Below are 13,783 nucleotides of genomic sequence, written 5' to 3'. Positions count from 1 at the left end.
TCAGACATAGGAGCGGCGGTCACCCTCCTTGGCATCACTCCCTCCCCAATGCTCCCCTCCCACCGGGAAAGCTGTCCACTCACAGCCCACCGCCACACCAGAGGAAAATTCCTGCCACAGCCTCGTGGGTCACAGGCAGTGACCTGGGGAGGGAACAGGGAAGCTTGGCGGCCACACTGGGCTGGGAGCCAATTCCTGGGATGTGCCCTGGACCCCCACCCAATGCCCCACAAATATGCAGACTAGAGTGATTACAGCTTACTCTGGGGGAAGCTCTGGGCCTGACCAAGACCTGGCCATCCCTGACAGTGAGTGTTCAGTAAAGGAGCAGCAGCAAGCCTGAGGTCGGTCTCTGGGGCTGAAGAGTTATGACAGCCAGTGGTTTTGTTCCCTGGGGAGCGGTTGGGGCAAAAGCCTGCCCAGGTGGATCTGCTTTCCAAAGCGGTGCTATTTTCATCATCTCATTAGCTACTTTTCACGATTAGCTCTGTGTTTTCCAAGGGCAAATCCAAGGCCTATTTGGGGTGACCAAATGCTCAAGAGAGCGGAGATGACAGCCAAGTCAGCCCCAGAACCCAGCCTCGACTCAAGCCAGGCTCCTGGCTCCCCCATGACAGAGTTCACGGGTAAGGAGGAGCCTGAGCACACTCATGAGTCACTAGCACAGCCAGGGGCCCTAGGCTTGGTCCTGGCACGGCCATATCTGCCCCCCAATCTTGGTGATCCTGTTTGAAGGGTCCACTGCTCCTGACTGTGGAGGCCAAAAGGAGGAGCAGGGGTCATGTGGGAGGACACAGAGAAAGCAGAACTGAGCTGCCTGCCTGGGTAAGCAGCTGAGAGAGGACGGTGCTACCCTACTGCAGTGTGGGAAAAATGCATGGAACCCAGCCTGCCATAGGAGAGCCCTCTGGTCCAGAGATCAAAAGGGTGTAAAGGAGAGAAGTGTTCGGAGCCAGCCGCACCCTGGGATCCTACTGGGCCCCAGGTGAAGGGTCTCTTACATCTTCTGTGGCCAGTTCTCTTTGCCCATTTCCTGCACAGAGAGGGACACCCAAGGTCAGGGGGTTCTGGAAGCTGGTTGGTTTAATTCCTGCTCAGGGAAGAGGGCACTTCTGGAATTGAGGCCCTGGACAGTGGTTGAATAGCAGGAGGGGAGGGAGATGGGTGGGCCCCCTCCTGGCCTGTTTCCTTGGTGTGGAGGACAGGTCTGCTCACTCCACTGGACAGGGAGCTGGGGCACAAACAGTGATCAGAGACAAGAAGGCTTGTCCCTAAGGCTTGGACAAACCCTGCTCCCTCTCTTCCACAGGGCCCTAAGTGCCTCATTAGAGACACTGGATTTTCTGGAGATTAACCATTCAGGGGTTTGAGACAGAAAGGGGAATTTTGAGGCAGGGAGGCTCGTGGGAGGAGGAAGAGGAAAGAGGCAACCTCCCTATACGGAAAGGGAGCTTCCGCAACCATGGCCTCAGGCAGGGGGAGCGTACAGCCCTGGGCAGAGGGGCCCAGGCAGGAGTTGCGATGTGGTGGCTCTGTGAGGGCCCCATCCCTGCAGTCGGTCAGAAATGCCCCAAAGAGCTCATTCCGAGTGAGGACTTCTCTGGGAAAGTCACACTTTGTAAGTCTATTTAGTTCTGTATTACTCTGTTTTTCCCTCTTTGTTTTTTTTTGCTTTTCCTGGGTTTTTAGTAAAGTGCTGTTTAAAGGTTCTAGTCTTGACCCTGCCATGTGGATGGCGCTGAAGGAAGATCCAGGGTCCCCCTTGGGGCCAAGGTGGGAAAGGAGGGCAGTACCCAATCGGATCCACCTGGGGGCGGAAAGGGGACTCAGTGAGAGAGTCCAGAGAAGGTGAATATGGTACAGCACCCCACCCCTCAATTCCACTCCCACTGACTACAGCCTCAGAGGGTCCGGGTAGTTTTTCTTACAGATCCCCTTTGGGCATCAAGGACTCCAGGTGCCTTGTCACTTTACTTTGACAGAGCAGCCGTCCCTGGCAACTTTCAGTTCCCAGCCAGGGCTTCTTAGAGGAGAAAAAGAAATGGTTGTTACTTGTCACAAATACCACAATCACCCTAGAGTGAAGACCCTACCTCTGTGAGGCCTCCTGGACTCCCACCCCAGGCATGCCAGAAAAAAACTCTTTAAAAATGTGACATCATCCACATCAGAATTTAAAAATAATTATATTAATAATAAATATGTTAAATTACATTTAAAACAATAAATAGAAAAATAAACTGATAAATAAAATCAACAGGTACAAAATGTTTCCAAATTTCAACCAAAAAAACACACAGACGACAGACGCGACAGATGACAGAACGGGAGGGTGCTAATTGCCGTCGGGGGGCCCTTCACAGTTTACACCGCGGCTCCCTCCTCGCCTGGTCACCTTCTCCTGTCCCCAACTCGGACACCGGGGGACTCTGCGGCTGATATCTTTGGGGACTCTGACCAGTGCGGTAAGCATCTGGTCCACCTCAGTGCCCTTCTGCGAAGCAGCCCTGAGCCCCGGCGTGGGGGTTCGGGGCATGGGAGCGGGAGGCGGAGGATGGGCCGGGCGGAGGAGGGGCGCCCCTACAGAGGCAGGTCGGTGCTGTTGTGCCGGGTTTTCCGGGCGGTCCCGTCGTCGCGGGGCAGCGCCCTCTGCAGGTTGGACATGGCCACGGTCTTTTTGAGGTCGATCACGGCGTAGGAGTCTGAGCTGCGGGTAGGATGCGTGGTGGGCACAGGGCCTCGGGGGGCAGAGGGGTTCGGGGGCCCCTTGGAGTGGTCTCCACCCCAGCCCTTCAGCTCCACCTGGATGTAGTTGAGCTGCCTCGGGGGCTCCGCGCCCGGGCGGCGGAAATCAAAGTTGAAGACCCTCGGGGAGCCTCGGCGCCGGGTCAGCGGCACGGGGAAGCTGCCGTGGCTGCGGAGGGCAGGCCGGGTGCTGGTGGGCTTCTGCAGCGGGGTCTCGTCCTCCTCGCCTTCCGGGAAGCCGTTGGAGGAGGGTGTGAGCCCGTCCCTTGAGTCACCGTCATCCCCGGCCTCCTCCCCTGGCTGTGGGGCCTGGCTCTCCCACACCGGGGGCAGGGAGGGCAGGTTTTCATAGTGCAGTAGTGCAGCCCGGCGCTGGGCCAAGCCGTTCCAGCCCGGCTCCTCCGGGCTCAGTTTCCAGCCCGCCCCCGGCCGCAACCCGCCGCTGACGTTCTCGTAGGTGCACTTGGGCTGGGCCGGGCACTCTGAAAGGCCCTCGTTGTTATTGTTGTGGTGGGGGGCGTCCTGCAGGCTCGGGCACAGGCCTTGGCACTTGGTCATGTGCCGCCGAGCTGGGGTGGGGCCCAACACGAACTTCACCTGGCCCGGCTGCAGGAACACCTGTGGGTCCCGCTGGTCGGGGCCCCGGGCCTGCTGCACGAAGGGCGCCCGGCCCTCAGGCAAGGGCTGCAGGCAGTGCCGGCTTCGGCGCTGCTCCTCCTCGCTGGCTGGCGTGTTGACGTAGGTGTGGGACTGGGCCGGAGGGTCCAAGGGCAAGAAGGAAGCAGAGAACAGGGGACAGGATGAGAGGAGAAGCACATGGGAGAGGGCTGCAGTCTCCTCCTCTTCCTTGCCCTCCAAACCTTCCAGGGAAGCGGCCTCCCTTTCTTGGGACAGGAAGGGGCCCTGTCCACTTTCTTCCCTCTCATGAGCCTCACTGGCAGGAGGTGCTGTATTTTCCCAACCTCCTACCCCCACCAGACCAACAGGAAGACGCTGGGCAGCCAGTTGCTCACCTGCTCATCTGGGGCAATGAGGGCATGGGTGGACTCTTCACCAAGCGAGGGGTGGCGGAGGCTGCTCGTTGAGGGGCGCCGGGGTGCTGAGAATCGGGGACCCTCCCCTGGGCAGCCAGGGAAGCCATTGGAGAAGCTGGAGATGGTATAGCCTAGAGCTGGGCACACAGGAGACAAGGGGTCCTTAAACCAGGTGGCAGCTGCCTGCAACCGTGCATGTGGCAGCCTGGGACTCTCCCAGGGAGACACTCCCAGGGTCCTCGAGGGCCCACCCACTGAACTGGCAGTCCCCATTGTCTTCACCTGGTGTCTGATCTTCAACCTCTGCCATTCTTCTGACGCTCAGCTTGAACTCCACTCCCCCCATCAGAGCCTTATCTGAAACACTTAAGGCACACCTTGCTGTCACTGAACTGACCCTACACTTCATTCCAGCTCTGCCAGTGAGCTCCAGGGAAGCTCCTCAAAATCAAGGACCGTGTGTCTATTTCTTCTGTCCCTCATGGGCCAGCTGATGGAGGGCAGGACACAAAGCAGGTGTTCAATGTGATTTAGTGAATGAACAAGCAGAAACTGTGGGAACCTCTCCAGACAGCTGTGGGCAGAGATGGTGCACCAGCTGTCAGGAAAGGTATATGGGTATGACCCAGTAGACAGAAGAAAGGAAGCAAAGCGGCTCCAGACTGCTGTTTCCATGGAAACCCAATGTCTTCCTGTCTGCTCCCGACCATCTGTCAATACAAGGCTCTGGACTCCCCAGCCTCAGCTTGAGTCACCTGATTGGTCCAGGCCAGGACTTATCCATCCCTGGGAGTTGTCTGATGATGGATGATGGTCCTGGAAGCCTGGCTCACCCAGCCATCCTCCACCTGCCTGCCTGACTCATGCCTCCAAGACCAGTGCTCCCTGGACCTATGCTTGTGTGTGGGTTGGGGTGCTGAGGAGAGGGGTTTCCTCACCATTGGGAGGCTGGGGGGCCCGCGGGAGGTCAAGCTCAGCCGGGTGGCTGTTGCGGGTGATGATGACTGGCTCTTCCATCACATTGATGCTGTTGCACTGCATCAGATCCTGGAGGAGGTTGAAGATTTCCTCAGCCCTGGAGCACTTAAATGCAAATATCCCTGAAGAAGGAGAGGAAGAAATGAGGCTCCTCTGACCCTGCATCCTATAGGGGAGGACCAGGGAGGTTGAAAGGATGCACAGAGTTCAGGAAACGTCCCTGAACTTCAGTCCCAGGCCTGAGGGGTTAGGGTTAGCATCCTGACTGTTCTCCGCACACTCGCCAATATCCAAGAGCCATGGGAGGAGCCGGCCCAAGGCCTTCACTCCCCTCCCCCAACACATACTATGCATTTCCATCATCTTAAGATCTAGCGTGCTGTGCTTAGTCGCTTAGTTGTGTCCCACTCTGTGACCCCATGGACTGTGGCCCGCTGGGCCTCTCTGTCCATGGAGATTCTCCAGGCAAGAATACTAGAGTGGGTTGCCATGCCCTCCTCCAGGGGGTCTTCCCAACCCAGGGATCGAACCCAGGTTTCCCACATTGCAGGCAGATTCTTTACCGTCTGAGCCATAAGATCTGGTACTTCAACTATATTCCTGAGGTTAAATTACTTTCATAAGGCTGCGTGTGCACAGGGGTAAAAGAAAGTGAAGTAAAAAATCAAAGTGGAAAGAGTGGTGTCAGATACCCCTTGCTCCCCAGAAAAAAAGAGCTCTGCCAGGGCCCCAGCCCTCAGCTCTATGCCCAACAGTCTCAAAGCTCTTTGAGGGTGGGAGGGTCTGTCCTGTTCACTGTCTGTTCACTGTATACTTAGCCCAGTGCCTGGCCGGAGAGTGACTATCTACTGTGTACGGGCTTCTGACCTCACGGAGCTTGAACTCTGGTAGAGAAAGGAAGGATGGGCCATCTAGCTAAAGGACAAATATGGCATGGCAACCATGTGGCTCCTCCATGCGGGCACCCTTACAGCCCCTCAAACTCCAAGGCAGCAACACATGGTCCTCAGCAGGATTGGGCTGAGGATGCATGACTCAGGGAATCCAAAGATGTCCTTGGGATGTTGGGCCAGCCTAGGATTCTACATCCTCCTTTAACAATGGGGACCAGGACTCAGGGAAGCTACTTGGGATGTGCATGTGGGTGTCCACACAGACAGACTAAGCTGGGGTGTCAGGTCTGCAGGAATGGAATGAAAAGGGTAGAAGGGAGAAGAAACAGGACTATTCTTTCCTCATTCTATTCTATTACATCTCATTCCAAGATATGTCAAGGGCTTAAAAGACTGGAGTTTTAGAAGAACCCTGTGTTGGGATCTGTGGTTCCTCTGGGATCCTCAGTGTGGACTGAACCCCACCAGGAGCAGAGAGGCCCCTTCCTCCCCTCTTGCTGCTCAGCCAGCGTTAACTGTCTCTGCCTCTTGAGTTCCACAGTAAGGTGCATGGAGGGAAGTGCTCCCCCAGCCACTACAGCCACAGAGATGCACTGCTGTGCTGGCGGCCTCATCAGAGGAGCTCGCTAGTGCCATCACTGTCATCACAGCCCCACACTGCACTGAACACAATCCTGTGGGGGATTCCTTCTGGCAGCTCAGCTCAAAGACAAGCCCAGACCATGCCGCCCTTCAAAGAGCAATGGTTGGCCCCAGACTTAACATCATGGAACAAACCACTCCTCCCTGACCTCCAGCTGCAGGGAGAAAGGGGAGGAAGGCCGAATATATCATACTTCACCACCCACAGGTAACGGGAGACAAAGATAAACCTTGTGAGGGTTACTCCGTACACTGTGGACCTCTAGGAATCTATCATTCCCACCCCGCACAGGCCCAAGGCAATGAGCGCTCCTGCCTGACCTTTCATTATACACAGGGACCTGGGAATATGACGTGGGGCTGTTTGATCTTACTGAGGGGGCAACAGGGACCCTCAAACTAAAGTAACAAAAGGAACTGCTTGCTTTCCCAGGCAGGCTCTGCCTGGGACCACTGCCTGCTTCCCATGGGTTGTGCAACAAATGACCCCACAAAGCCACTCAGGCTGGAGCTGCAGTGACTGAAGAGAAAAAGCACCGGCATGGGAGTCCACTTACTCTTGTGCGCCCTTGGCCATGACCCTTCCCTTCTTTGGGCAACACCTGCCAAGTCAACGGACTTCCCTACTGACCCTCCAGCTGCGACTTCTGGCCGCAGAACCTGTTTGTCATGGACAAGTCCCCATCCCAGCGTGGGGCAGGGCCTGGTACTCACCCTGGCCAGTCTGACACCGGCGGCCACTCTCAAAAGAGAAGAGGTTGGAGTCGTAGCCATAGCGCCGCAGGCAGAGGTAAGGCCAGCGGACAGCCTCGCGCCGATGCAGGTGCAGCACCAGCTCGCTCTGGGTCAGCTCCATCACTCCGGAGCCCAGCTCCACCCCCTCATCATCCACGTTCGTCACCTGGCAGGCGCACAGGACAGAGGGGTCAGTGACTGAGTCCCTCAAGTGTGTGTTGGTCTGTGAGCCACTAGGAACGCCACACGATTACTGGGACATGGATGAGACAGTGTCAGTGACCCAAGACAATTCTCTAGGCTTTAGTTCTGTCATTTGGGCAGTGCAGGGATGGGTGGTAAGTTGACCCTAAGGTCAGGTAGTTAGACATCCAAGGTTAGATGACCACAAACGGTCCATGGCTAGTATCCAAGGACCAGATGTTAATACGAGAAAAGGTTTCATCGTGAATTTAAAATCGTAAGACCCTGGGAGAGTCAAATTCAAGTGGAACAAATATAAAGGCCTCCACCCCCTCCCCCAACTGGAGGACCTTGCTGAGGGCTCCCTCTTCTGGTGAGCGGGAGAAACTTAGGCTTCAAGACGCGCGGGTGAGGAAGAGGCGCCCCCTACCGGAAGTGGAAGGAGTGTGCGGTGTACACAGGTCCACTAGGCCTGGCCTTAGCCTCCCAAAGCAAGCAGCAAACTTAACAGAGCACACTTCTGTTGTTTAAAGATGCACTGACGGGAGTGAGCGTCGGTCGTGCTGAAAGCACAATCTTTACTACTCTCAGCATTTCTTCATTCTTAGCAAGGCTAAGAGCTGCAGAAACGGCAATGGACTGAGCCTGTTTCCCTTGGGCCTGCTCAGAGATCTGAGCTTGAGAATTCTTAGTAAGTGTTAATAAGCCCACAGCCTCAGCAGGTCATTTCACCTTCTCTAGGCAGGCAACGCAACAGCTTGGGCAGAACCTAGGAGGCCATTCTGGGTACACGGGAAAGGAGGAGGCTGTGGGTACCTTGAACTTGGTGGGGTGGTTGTCTGAGACGCTGTCTCGGTTCAGGCAGCTGCAGCAGCTCCCCATGGTGTCAGAGCAGCCTGCCTGCCCTAGCGAAAAACACAAAGGGCAGTAAGGTCATCAAAGCCAGCTCCCCAGCTCTGGGGAGCTCTGGCAGAACCACCCCGCTGTGATCACCTACTCTGTCCAAGACTCACAATCTCTTCCTCAAGGAATTCACACTCTCAATCCAGGGCCAGACACACACTGGATAAACATTAACTCGAGTTAGGATGCGTTAAGGATTAATGCTGATGAGGGGATGGAGAGAGCTTCTCAGGGGTAACGCTTGACCTGGACCTTGAGAAGTATGTAGGATTCTGACTAACAGTATGACAGGGAAGGGCAGCCTGGGCAGCATAAAAAACATGGCTAAAAGGAGGGACCTAGAGGAACGGATCTGCATCAGGAGCTGGGTGCCAGCCGGGGCCCTCATCCAGATTCAGCAAAGAAACTGTAGGTTGGGAGTCCCAGACACTTTGACCTGGAACTTTCTCCTGTTCCTCCTGTCCCATCTCACTCAGATCCTTTCTTTTTCTTTCTTAGCACCACCCCAACATCTCAGTTCAATTCAGTTCAGTTGCTCAGTTGAGTCTGACTCTTTGCGGCCCCATGGACTGCAGCATGCCAGGCTTTCCTGTCCATCACCAACTCCCAGAGCTTGCTCAAACTCATGTCCATTGAGTCAGTGATGGCATCTAACCATCTTTTCCTCTGTCGTCCCGTTCTCCTCCTGCCTTCAATCTTTCCCAGCATCAGGGTCTTTCCCAATGAGTCAGTTCTTTGCATCAGGTGGCTAAAGTACTGGAGCTTCAGCTTCAGTCCTTCCAGTGAATATTCAGGGTTGATATCCTTTAGGATTGACTGGTTTGATCTCCTTGGAGTCCAAGGGACTCTCAAGAGTCTTCTCCAACGCCACAGTTCAAAAGCATCAATTCTTTGGTGCTCAGCTTTCTTTATGATCCAACTCTCACATCCATATATGACTACTGGAAAAAGCATAGCCTTGACTAGATGGACCTTTGTTGGCAAAGTAATGTCTCTGCTTTTGAGTATGCTGTCTAGGTTGGTCATGGCTTTTCTTCCAAGGAGCAAGCGTCTTTTAATTTCATGGCTGCAGTCACCATCTGCAGTGATTTTGGAGCCCCCAAAAATAAAGTCTCTCACTGTTTTCACTGTTTCCCTATCTATTTGCCATGAAGTGATGGGACTGGACACCATGATCTTAGTTTTTTGAATGCTGAGTTTTAAGCTAGCTTTTTCATTCTCCTCTTTCACTTTCATCAAGAGGCTCTTTAGTTCCTCTTCGCTTTCTGCCATAAGGGTGGCGTCATCTGCATATCTGAGGTTATAACATCTATCTCAAATTTATTTTTGATGTTCTCTTCAAATGAGATGTTATGTTATGGTTAAGAGATATATTCAAGCAATTGAAATTGAAAACAGAGCACTATTTTCATAACCTTGAGTAGGCATTTCTTCATTTAAAAAACACTCGGTTTGTTCCCTTTTGTCCAAATGGGAGACCAGAGGCCTTACTACCTGGCTTTTCCCTCCTGGATTATGGGACTCAAATTGTATGTCACAACATTTGGGCCTGTGGCTGGAATGGCGATGACACCACCAGGCTACAGTGACCTAAGGGACCAGGCAAACCCATGGACCAATCCCAACCAGAAATTATGGGTTTGCAACTTGCTGCAAGAAATGAATCGGTGGGACTAGATACCTTCTAAAACTCCCATTCAAAGTGTAAAGTCTTAAACAATCCTGACCTGCACCCTCAATTCCTCCCAACTTGGGAAATTCTAGAAAAGTGGCTCCTATACACGGGTCTCACCTCACCCAGGCCATTGGAGAGCTGACCATGGGAGGGGCATGGGGAAGGACCCCCACTTTATTCCCCCTGTTCTTGGTGGGGTGGCATGGCAAGCAGTCTGCAGAGAAGTCACCTGGATCTCCCTGGGACACACCTGGGGCTCACCTAGCATAGGAGACAGAGACCACAGGTTAGTGGAAAACTTCTATCCTCACCCCTCAATGGTTGATGAAACTGACTTGCTGTCAGTCCATCCCACTGGGATATCCGTTCCAGGCTCTCATGGTATGTAAACGCCAGTGAAGAAAGATCAAGGCCAAAGGGACCACAAATTCTAAGCCCCATAGGCCCTGAGAGGGAAAGACTCCCCTGGAAACAGTGACTTTGAAGTCCAAGACAGGCCAGAACATTTTAAGTCACTTCTAGACCCCCTCTGAATCCTGTTACAACCAATACCAAGATCATCACCTTACCTTTGCAGAGAACTTGAACTCTACAGAGAGATCTCTCAAGAAGACACGAAGATGTATTAGAAAGAGCAATGGCTTAAGATTCAGGAAACCAATATTCTATGTTGCTGCTAAGTATCACAGAGAGTCTGTCAAGCAGATCCTCCATCGCCACCCACAACTCCCACCCCAACGCCTTTAAGGGAAATAGCTTTCCAGTTTTTACAGGAAACAGCTGTAAAATATGGAGCTTCACCTCTAGAAGTAAGTACACAGGACAAACACCACTAAAATCAACATTTTCCTCTTCTAGGACAAGCTCCTTCAATTTCACATTTGGAACCTTGATAGACTTTCTGTTCTCCAAGCTCCAAAAGGCCTATAATTTAACAGAAATGCTATCAACCAAAATTTCAGTAATCTGAGCCCTAGGTGGACAAGTCAACAAGCCAGGACCCTGGAGATCCTTGAAATCCCACCCTCCTGCTCTGGAAAAACAAGGTCATTTCCCAGGGCCCCATGTGCTCTGCATCTTTGGGTACTTTCCAGGTAAAAGGACCCCTACCCTCTGTCTGGCTCACTCTCTGGAAGAGGCAGCGGGCTGAGGAAGATGTGCACAGCTGGGTAAAGACGGGCAGCTGGGTAAATACTGGGGCTTGAGCCACCAACAGGGAGTCTGGGGGTGAAGCCAAGAACTGCAGGGTGCAAGATGGGAGAGGGCGCTGTATCTTTTCCTGTTTCCTTCACTGCTCTTAAAGATACCAGAACATATGACAGCCCAGCTAAGGGGGTGACATCGGGGGACAGGAAGAGAAGGCTCTGCTCTGAGACAGATGTGGACTGGGAGTAGGAGTTTGAGGTTATGGAGACTCAAAACGTCTGAGAGGGATTGGGGAAAGGTGGACAGATGCTTTGGATTTGAGCACGGTGCAAGGAGAATGGAGAAGCATGAAGACTCGGAGGAATTTCAGGACGGTGGAAGCATCTGGGTTCATCCCAGAGAGAATGGTGGTTCTGCGGGCGTAGCAGGGGAATTTGCAGGAGACAGGGGTTCTCGGGACTCCAGGACGCGCGAAGGTGTGTCGGGGGTGGGGATGGGGTGGTTCTGGGAGGTTAGAGGCAGATTTAGGTAACAGAATTGACGGGAATTTCTAGATGCCGGGAAAGAATAGGGGAGGTCAGGGCCGCGCGTAGTCCCTAGATGCCCGCCCCCAGCCCCGGGGCTCCACCGCCCGCCCTCCCGGGACTTCCTCGGGAGGGAGCGGAGACTGCGGCGAGGCGCGGTGCGGCCTCGGTGGAGCCGCTTCGTCCCCGCCCCGCCGCACCCCGACTCACATCGCCCCACGGCCCGGGCGGCGCCAGGCCCCGCTCCCGGGTCCCACTGCAGCAGCCGCCGCCCGCCCGGAGCTAAGGCCTCCCCGCCCCGCGGCGGCGGGGTCGGAGGTCATCGGCTGCACCAACGAGACGCTGCGGGCAGGCGGACCCGATCGGGGGCGACCGGCGCGCAGCCTAGAAGGTCCCTTTGGAGGACTTTGCAGTAGCTAGCAGGGAGCATGCGCAGACACCAGAGGGCGCTCCGGGCCAGCGGCAGAGCTAGCCTAGCGGGGACGGGGCGGAGCCTGGGGCGGGGGCGGGGCTCAGGGCGGGGCCGAGGGGACCAGAGGTGGGACCAAAGGTTTCCACTCCAGGGATGAGAAAAAGGACCGGAGCCAGGGCGGGACCGGGGAGAAACACGAAAGATGGGGGAGGAACTTGAAGGGATGGGACGGGGAAGGGTCGTACAAGGGACCCGAGAAAGGGGCTGGGGACAAGGGGGAGGGAACTAGGTGGGGGTGGGGACACACAGACAGGGGCGGGTCTAGGAGACCAGAAGAAGGTCTGGGGGGACCTGCAGGCTTCGAAAGGCGTTTTGTTCAGCGAGTGCTTGAGGACCCGGCATAACGATGGCTCCTGGGTGTCTGCTCAGCGCCCGCAGAGATGCGGTCCCAGGACTAAGCCCACGGGCGTGGGAGCAGTGGAGCCTGCACCGTTTTCACCCGATATCCCTCAAATGCTTTCCTTCACTTAGCAGCTCTAGGCCCCTCCCCGAGCCGTCGGGCCCTACCAGCCCCGGAGAGGCGGACGGGGCCCGCGGGGCGGGGAGTGGGGGTGCTGGGAGAGGAAGGGCCGCGCTCTCGGGGGCGGGCAGAGGCGGGCGCCTAGACCTGGAGGTGGAGACTGGGTGAGGGGCCCGACAGCAGGGCCCGACACAGACACAGCTCTGTCTGTGCAGAGCTGCCCGGACACCAGCGCTCAGCAAGGGTGAGACCCCGGCGGAATCCCGTCCCCTCTCCTAAACTCCAGCAGCCGCACTGGGCACCCCAACTGACTCGAGAACCACACCGCGTCCCGCTTCGGAGGTGGGCCCCGAGAAAGCCAAGAAAAAACTTGGGGATCTGTCAAGAGGGCACTTGGCAGTACCAGAAACTTCTCGAACCTTTCTTCCTCTCACTGTCCGGGGAAATCTTTCATCCCTTACACCCCACCCCTCAACTTCCCAATCCCTGGCCTCTGCCCTTCAGGAAAGTAGAACTCCTGAGCCCGTTTACACCTGTGCCCGACGGGGAGGGGGTTCAGTCTTGTATTATTTGTAAGGTGGGGGGGAGGAGAATTCAGGAAGGAATCCAGCATGTTAGTAAGATGGAGTCCAGTGCTAAGTGAACGTGGAGTTATCCAGTCCTGGGGTGAGGCGTGAGGACTGATTTCTGAGCGTTGGTCCTCTGTGAGACGATTTCATGCAAACTAGAACCTGGAAAAGAGGGTCTCAGTCCCCTCCTGGCCCTGAGTGTGAACAGCCCATCCTGGCTGCTTTCCACAGGAAAGCTGACCTGAGGGACAGAACAGGAAGGAAGCAGATGGGTGTGGAGCCAGGAAGCTGGGAAGGGTGGCAGAGGGTGAGGGCTCAGGGCTGGGAAGCCATATAATTTTTATGGTCCAAACCCTGTACCCAGCCCTAAAGCTGGGTCTCACGGTCTCACGGAGGCTAGGGATTTGATGATCCCTTCCTGTGCCCAGCTGCCATCCCAGCTCTCAAAGACAACTTCTCCTCTAAAGCTTCCCTTAGCCTTCTAATGTGACCTCAGGCAAGTTAGTTAACCTGTTTGTTTCAACCGTAAAATGGGATAATAGAAACTACGTCACAGGATTGTTGTGAGGATGATTATGTAACATACTAGAAAAGTCTCTGCATGCAGTGGGTGCTAAATTGCTGCAGTGGGTGCTAAATTACTTCAGTGGGTTGCCATGCCTTCCTCCAGGGGATCTTCCCCACCCAGGGATTGGACCTGAGTCTCCTCTGACTCCTGCATTGGCAGGAGGCTTCTTTACCACTAGCACCACCTGGGAAGCCCCAGAAAAGCCCCTGGCACAGAGTAAATATTCTAGAAAGTTAAGTCTTTTCTCTTTCTTCCT

The 13,783-nt window shown here is 55.0% G+C and overlaps 1 protein-coding gene across 3 annotated transcripts; it reads right to left on the bottom strand.

The window, feature by feature from the left end:
• On the bottom strand, nucleotides 2,168–11,820 carry FRS3 (fibroblast growth factor receptor substrate 3). Of its 3 annotated transcripts, none has more exons than XM_018039293.1 (7): nucleotides 10,358–11,820; nucleotides 9,906–10,049; nucleotides 8,027–8,115; nucleotides 7,007–7,193; nucleotides 4,718–4,879; nucleotides 3,759–3,916; nucleotides 2,168–3,495 (listed from the first exon to the last, which is right to left on the bottom strand). In XM_018039293.1, exons 3-7 carry the CDS (start codon nucleotides 8,090–8,092, stop codon nucleotides 2,581–2,583), a joined length of 1,488 nt encoding a protein of 495 aa, XP_017894782.1. In that variant the 5' UTR covers nucleotides 8,093–8,115; nucleotides 9,906–10,049; nucleotides 10,358–11,820; the 3' UTR covers nucleotides 2,168–2,580. The 3 variants fall into 3 exon arrangements, with proteins under 3 accessions (XP_017894782.1, XP_017894780.1, XP_017894781.1); XM_018039291.1 differs by having other exon boundaries at nucleotides 11,669–11,820; XM_018039292.1 differs by having other exon boundaries at nucleotides 9,911–10,049; nucleotides 11,669–11,820.

Source organism: Capra hircus, chromosome 23 (assembly GCF_001704415.2).
Source record: "Capra hircus breed San Clemente chromosome 23, ASM170441v1, whole genome shotgun sequence".
In the NCBI taxonomy this organism is placed as follows: domain Eukaryota; kingdom Metazoa; phylum Chordata; class Mammalia; order Artiodactyla; family Bovidae; genus Capra; species Capra hircus.
This window is presented reverse-complemented; position numbering and strand designations above follow the sequence as displayed.